Source organism: Rhinoraja longicauda, chromosome 18, assembly GCF_053455715.1.
Source record: "Rhinoraja longicauda isolate Sanriku21f chromosome 18, sRhiLon1.1, whole genome shotgun sequence".
In the NCBI taxonomy this organism is placed as follows: Eukaryota; Metazoa; Chordata; class Chondrichthyes; order Rajiformes; family Arhynchobatidae; genus Rhinoraja; species Rhinoraja longicauda.
In genome coordinates, this window is record NC_135970.1 from 913,269 (window position 1) to 920,015 (window position 6,747).

A 6,747-nucleotide genomic window follows, 5' to 3' on the forward strand; every position below is an offset into this window, starting at 1 on the left:
TCCAGCAAATTTTTCATCTATTATCACCCCAAGGAATTTAGTTTCATTTACTCTTTCTATGTTAACACCCTCTATCTGTACCTGTGCTTGATTGTTTATTTTACTGTTCCCAAATATCATAATTTTTGTTTTGCTCAAGTTTAGTGATAATTTGTTAATGTCAAACCATTTTTTAATTTTGGAAAATTCTGAGGTGATACTGTCCAAAAGTTGCTGTAAATTTTCACCAGAACCAAGAATGTTAGTGTCATCAGCAAATAGGATGAATTTCAATATTTTTGATAATTTACATATATCATTGATGTAGATGATGAAGAGTTTAGGACCCAACACTGACCCCTGGGGGACTCCACACACAATGTCCAAACATCCAGACTGATAATCTCCCATCTTCACGAATTGTTTCCTGTTCTTTAAATAACTTCTAACCCACTCTAAAGCCAACCCCCTAATCCCATATGGTTCCAATTTATTGATTAATATTTCATGATTTATTGTATCGAATGCCTTTTTTAGATCAATGAATACCCCAACAGCATATTTCTTTTTATCTATAGAATTTGTGATTTGTTCAATGAGTTCAGTTAAAGCTAGTGATGTTGACCGGTTACTTCTGAATCCATATTGACTATTATAGAGTAAATTGTGCTTATCTATGAAATTGTCTAATCTGTTGACAAAAACTTTTTCCAGAATTTTAGAGAACTGTGGGAGAAGAGAAACAGGTCTGAAATTTGTGAAGTGGTGTTTATCTCCAGTTTTATACAGCGGAATAACTTTAGCTATTTTCATATTATTGGGAAATTGACCGGTTTGTAATGATAAGTTAAAAATGTGTGTTAGTGGTTTAGAAATCGCATCAATTACCTTTTTTTAAACTATTTTCATATCTGTCTCATTATAATCAGTGGATGTTTTATTTTTGCACTTATTAACAATATCTACAATCTCCATTTCTTCTACCGGTTTAAGAAACATTGTATTTGGATTCGTTTCTATAAGATTATCATTAGATGTCACTGGATCTGGGATTTTTTCTGCTAAATTAGGTCCAACACTTACAAAAAAATTATTTAATTTATTAACCACGTCATCCATGTTATTTAGTCTTATCATTTTCTATAAAATACTGCGGGTAATTAATCTGTAGAGTTGTTTCTAATTATGCTGTTTAATATATTCCATATACCCTTAATGCTGTGTTTATTGTTTTCTAATAGTTTATTATAATATTCTTTCTTACAATTTCTCATGATATTAGTTAACTTGTTTTTATATTTCTTATATTTATTTTCTGCTTCTATAGTTCTATGTTTAATGAATTCTCTGTATAGTGTGTTTTTCTTTTTGCAGGCATTTAGCAATCCTTTTGACATCCAATGATTATCTTTATACTTTATTTCTCTACAATATTGTTTCATTGGACAATTTTTATCATATAGTATTTTAAATATTCTTAAAAATTCGTCATAAGCTTTATCAATATCATTTTCTTTATATATTAATTCCCAGTTTTGTGCAAGTAAATCATTTTTAAGTGCAACCATGGACTCTTCTGTCCTAACCCTTCGGTATTCTTGTTTATTGTCCTGCTTATTTTTTCCGTAGTTGCTGTTATAAACTGTAAAAACTGGAAGGTGGTCGCTGATATCATTTACTAATAATCCTCCTACTGTATTGTTATCTATATCATTAGTAAATATATTATCAATTAATGTAGCACAATGGGAAGTAATCCGACTGAGTCTGGTGATTTTGGGATATAGGCTGATACTGTACAATGTATTGATAAATTCTTCAGTCATTTTATGATTATTTGGATTTAGCAAATCAATATTGAAGTCGCCACAGATAAACATAACTTTATGTTTTGTTTTTGTAAAATGTTCCTCCATCCAGTCTTTAAATGTGTCTATATTAGACCCTGATGTTCTATATATACAACTCACAATTACATTTTAATTATCCTACACACTAGGAACAATTCACAACTTACCAAAGCCAATAAACCTACAAACTCGCACGTCTTTGGAGTGTGGGAGGAAACCGGAGCACCCGGAGAAAACTAGTGCAGTTCCAGGGAGAACGTACAAACTCCGTCCAGACAGCACCCAGAGACAGGATGGAATCCGAGTTACTGGCGCTATAAGGCAACAACTCTACCACTGTGTCACTGTGCCCCTCTTATCCATGGGAGGTCAATGTGCACAGGTTAAAGAGTAACATGAAGATAAATTTTTTACACAGAGTGGTGTGTGCCTGGAACACACTACCAGGGGTAGATTGTTGACACAGATATTAAGGTTGTATTCAAAAATCGTTCTCCTGATCCCATCTGTCTGCACATGATCCACATCCCTCCATCCCCTGCACTTCCATCTGCCTATCTAAAAGCCTCTTAAACACAACTATCGTATCTGCCTCCACCACCACCCCTGGCAATCTAACCCAAGCCCCCAACACTCTGTGTAAAACTCTTGCTCCACACAACTCCATTAAACTTCCCTCCTCTTATCTTACAGCTAGCCCCTCTAGTTTTGGACATTTCCACACTGGGAATATGGTTCTGACTGTCTACCCTATCTATGCTTTTCATAATTTTCAATACTTCTATCATGCCTCCCCTCAATCTCTGATATTTCAGACAAAACAATCCAAGTCTGTCTGACCTCTCCCTCCAGCTGAAACCCTGTAATCCGGGCAGCATTCTGGCAAATCTCCTCTGCACCATCTCCAAAGCCTCCACATCTTTCCCGTAATGGAGCGTCCAGAAATGCACACAGTAACTCCAAGAGCAGCCTAACCAAAGCCCTCTGGAGCAGCATCATGACTTCCTGACTCTTACATGCAATGCCCCGAGCAATGAAGGCAAGCATACCATACACCTTCTTTACCAGCCCATCCCCTGTGCTGCCACCTTCAGTGAGCTATGCACTCAGACTCCAAGATCCCTCTGCACAACATTGCTGTTAAGGGCCTTGCCATTAACTGTATACTCTCTCCTCCCATTCAACCTCCCAAAGTGCAACACCTCACACTTACTCGGGTTAAACTCCATCTGCCATTTCTCTGCCCTTTCCTTTAGCTGATCTGTATCCCACTCTATCTTCTGACAGTCTTCCTCACAGTTCACAACTCCTCCAATGTTGGTGACATCAGCAAACATACTCACCAACCTTTATGTCCAGGTCATTTATCTACACCACAAACAGCACAGGTCCCAGCACAGATCCCTGTGGAACTACTGGTCACAGACTCCAGCCTGAACATCCACCTTCCACCACAACCCTCTGTCTTCAATGAACATGTCTGTTCTGAATCCACACGACCAAGTCGTGGTGAATCTAGTACTTTGGCATTTTAAACTATGAAAGTTCCCCTTGGTTGACAAAGTAATGTTCGTTTAGTTACAATAACAGGTGAAATTTGCAAATCATGACAATTGTTCTTTCTTTTCCTCAGAAACATTGAGTGCGAATCCTGCAGACAGAAGATGCTTTGAACAGGAGCCGACAATCACTGATTTTCTTCACCCACCCAGATGACGATGCAATGGTTGCCTGTGGTGATGGTTTGGACAAACATCCACCTATCACCTGCATCCTGTACTTGAAGGATACACCCCCTGATTTGGTTAATTTGTCTCTCTATCCGTAAAGTGATGGAGCAGGAAGGAGGCAGCTGGAGACTCGTGAGGCTTTAGACATTGTGCTGGAAGGTCATCAACTCGGTGAAAGACGCTCTTTGGTCTGCCCGAGGCCCGTCCCTCCCTCCCACGCCAAGGGGATCACCCGGGCCGTCTTCCGTTTCATCTGGGGGTCGGCGATGGACCGGGTGCGACGAGCCACAATGCACAAGTCGGCAGACAACGGGGGTAAAGACGTGCCCAACGTCGCCCTCATTCTGATGGCCACTTTCGTGTGTGGCTGCATCAGGCGGAGCATAGAGCCAAGGCACGTGGGCACCAAATGCCACTACCTGCTGAGGTTCTACCTGTCCCCGGTGTTGCGAAGGATGGGCCTGGCGCAGATGCCACGCAATGTGCCAGTCAGCTGGACATTGCCGAACCATCTGTCGTTTGTGGACAGGTTCTTCCGGACCAACACCTTTGACCACAAGTCCATCGGGCAGTGGTCAGCACGGAACGTCCTGCAGGCACTGCAGGGGAATGACTCCATGGATCCTGTGGCGTGGTTCCCAGAACGGACAGCCCAGCTTGTCTGGCAAAATGCCTCATCGCCAGTACTCACCAACAAGCACCAAGACCTGGCTTGGCTGGCGGTGAGGGGAGCCCTCCCAGTCAGATCCTTCCTGCACCGCCGGAACCTCACTACCAGCGCACACTGCCCTCGGGACGGCTGCTACGGAGAGGAAACGGTGGCCCACCTCTTCAAAGAGTGTGGATTTGCCAGGCGAGTCTGGAGAGGTCTGCAGGGGTCCCTGTCACGATTCATTCCGAGCAGCTCCGTCACAGAGGACTCTGTGCTCTACGGACTGTTCCCAGGGACGCATTCCGAGACTGACATCGAGTGCTGCTGGAAGGTCATCAACTCGGTGAAAGACGCTCTTTGGTCTGCCCGATCCTTGTTGACCTCCCAGCGGAGCGAGCTGTCCGTCAAGGAATGTTGCCGACTGGCCCACTGCAGACTGCAGGAGTACGTGCTGAGGGACGCTCTGAAGCTTGGTGCAGCCAACGCCAAGGCCCTGTGGGGGAGGACCACAGTCTAGGGTCCTTCCGCTGCTGGACATGGGGGGCAGGGTGTGGTGGAGAGAGACGCCCCTCCAAATAAGGGATATGTATGTAAATGTATGTAAATGTCTAAGTAAATGCCTCTTTGGTCTGCCCGATCCTTGTTGACCTCCCAGCGGAGTGAGCTGTCCGTCAAGGAATGTTGCCGACTGGCCCACTGCAGACTGCAGGAGTACGTGCTGAGGGATGCACTGAAGCTCGGTGCAGCCAACGCTAAGGCCCTGTGGGGGAGGACCACAGTCTAGGGTCCATCCGCTGCTGGACATGGGGGGCAGGGTGTGGTGGAGACAGACGCCCCTCCAAATAAGGGATACTGGGTAAATGTCTAAATGTAAGTAAATGTCTAAGTGAATGTCTGTACCAAATATAACCTCCGGAAATGTCGGATGGGCTTGTTTAAAAAAGATGTTTTGTGAATGATATTTATTATTTGAATAAAGTATTTTTTGATATTAAAAAAAAAAATTAAAAATCAATTTGCTTCAGCAGAGGCGGTGTTTCCCGACTCCTCGCTACGGGTAAGCAGGTGCATGCTCGGGTTATGCCGTTCCTCCATCCATGTCGAGTGGGACACGCGGATTGAGGCCGAATGGGCGGGTGAGTGAGCGAATTGCGGGTTTAGCGGACTATTTGAAGCACCCGAGGCCTTGATCCCCAGGTAATTTACAAGATGCCAACAAGAACAGCTCTGTCCACGCCAAGCGGTTTATAGGGAAAGTGATTGGAACAAAAAATGCAGAAGACAGTTAAAGTCAGAGTAACTAGGCTTGCCCTGAACGATCTGTTAATTTTTTTTATAACAAGAGGAAGACCTATTCTGCTCATGCTGCTGAAGAACAGTGCACAGTGGGTGACGTTGTGCTTCTGAAGGCTTTACCAAACATGTGAAACATGAACTGGCTGAAATTGTATTCAAAGTTGAAAATATTATCAATCCTCTAATTAAAAAACGTTGCAGTGGGAGCAGAATGTTCAAACACCTCACAGACTTTGATTCAGATATGGGATCTCTGAATGATCAATTCAAGAACTTAGAGGTCAATGCCTCACAGAGCAAATCTGAACATACAGGCCTCATCAAATTGGGCAGAATAAATATTAGTTCATCTCAACTGTTTATTATAACAAAACTATTATTTTGAATAAATCAATGTAGTTTTAAGATGATCACATTTCTTTCTCCCAGCTTGTATTCATCCTTTCAATTGGATATTCTAATAACAGAATAAAATAAAATGCATATAATTCTCAAAAAAGAAATCAATTTGCTTCTCGGCCCTTTGGCGAAGATCAAGTGTAGTATCTGTTCTACGAGGTCGGGGATGAGGATTGAAGATCGAGGATCGAGGACTGGTGTAAATCGGGGGTGACGTCGGTGACCAGGAGTCTTCCAGTTGCTGGCTTAGAGGTGGATCTGTGCTGGTTGGATAACCAACCTAACACCTCTATCCAGTCAGGATGATGGCAGTAGGTGGAGCAGGAGGACAGGGTATCTGCAACACCCTGCGAGTGATGGTGAAGGATCTCAGCGAGGGGACTCCCTCCTCAAGAGACCTCTTCATCAGGAAGGTTCCAGGCAAAGGACATCTACAGTCTCCACGACTTCCCTGGTAACGGCTACTTTCAAGTACATTTGGGCATTCATGTCTGGCGATGCAGTGGTCCATAAGAAGTCCAGATATGACTTCACAAGGCCGTCAAAAAGGCCTAAAGGGACTTCCGCTCAAAGCTGGAGGATGGGGCAGATGTTCAGCAGCTGTGGCAGGGCCTGAATGCCATCACCACCTACACGGCAAAACCAGGAGCAGCTCAAGCGACAGCGAAGCATCAGTCCCTGACGAGCTCAATGCGTTCTACGCACGCTTTGATAGGGAGAACACCGATGTGCCTGCCCGAGCCCCCATACACCCTGATGGTATCACAGTCACAGTCACAGTCACAGAGGCCCACATCAGAAGATCCTTCAGGGGGTGAACCCTCAGAAAGTGCCTGGACAT

General features: G+C 43.8%; 2 protein-coding genes across 3 annotated transcripts in view; one reads left to right on the forward strand and one right to left on the reverse strand.

The window, feature by feature from the left end:
* Positions 1-2,153, reverse strand: part of LOC144602192 (uncharacterized) — a 39,214-nt gene extending 37,061 nt beyond the window's left edge. Inside the window, exon 1 of one of the 2 annotated variants that reach the window (XM_078414941.1) lies at positions 1,997-2,153. The gene's annotated coding sequence lies outside the window, so the exon portion shown is untranslated. The remainder of the gene's footprint in view (positions 1-1,996) is intronic. The other variant, XM_078414942.1, reaches the window with a different exon arrangement.
* LOC144602450 (uncharacterized) lies at positions 566-6,522 on the forward strand. Its single transcript, XM_078415596.1, has 3 exons — positions 566-725; positions 1,979-4,496; positions 6,204-6,522. Exons 2-3 carry the CDS (start codon positions 3,826-3,828, stop codon positions 6,520-6,522), a joined length of 990 nt encoding a protein of 329 aa, XP_078271722.1. The 5' UTR covers positions 566-725; positions 1,979-3,825.
* The last annotated feature ends 225 nt before the right edge of the window (positions 6,523-6,747 follow it).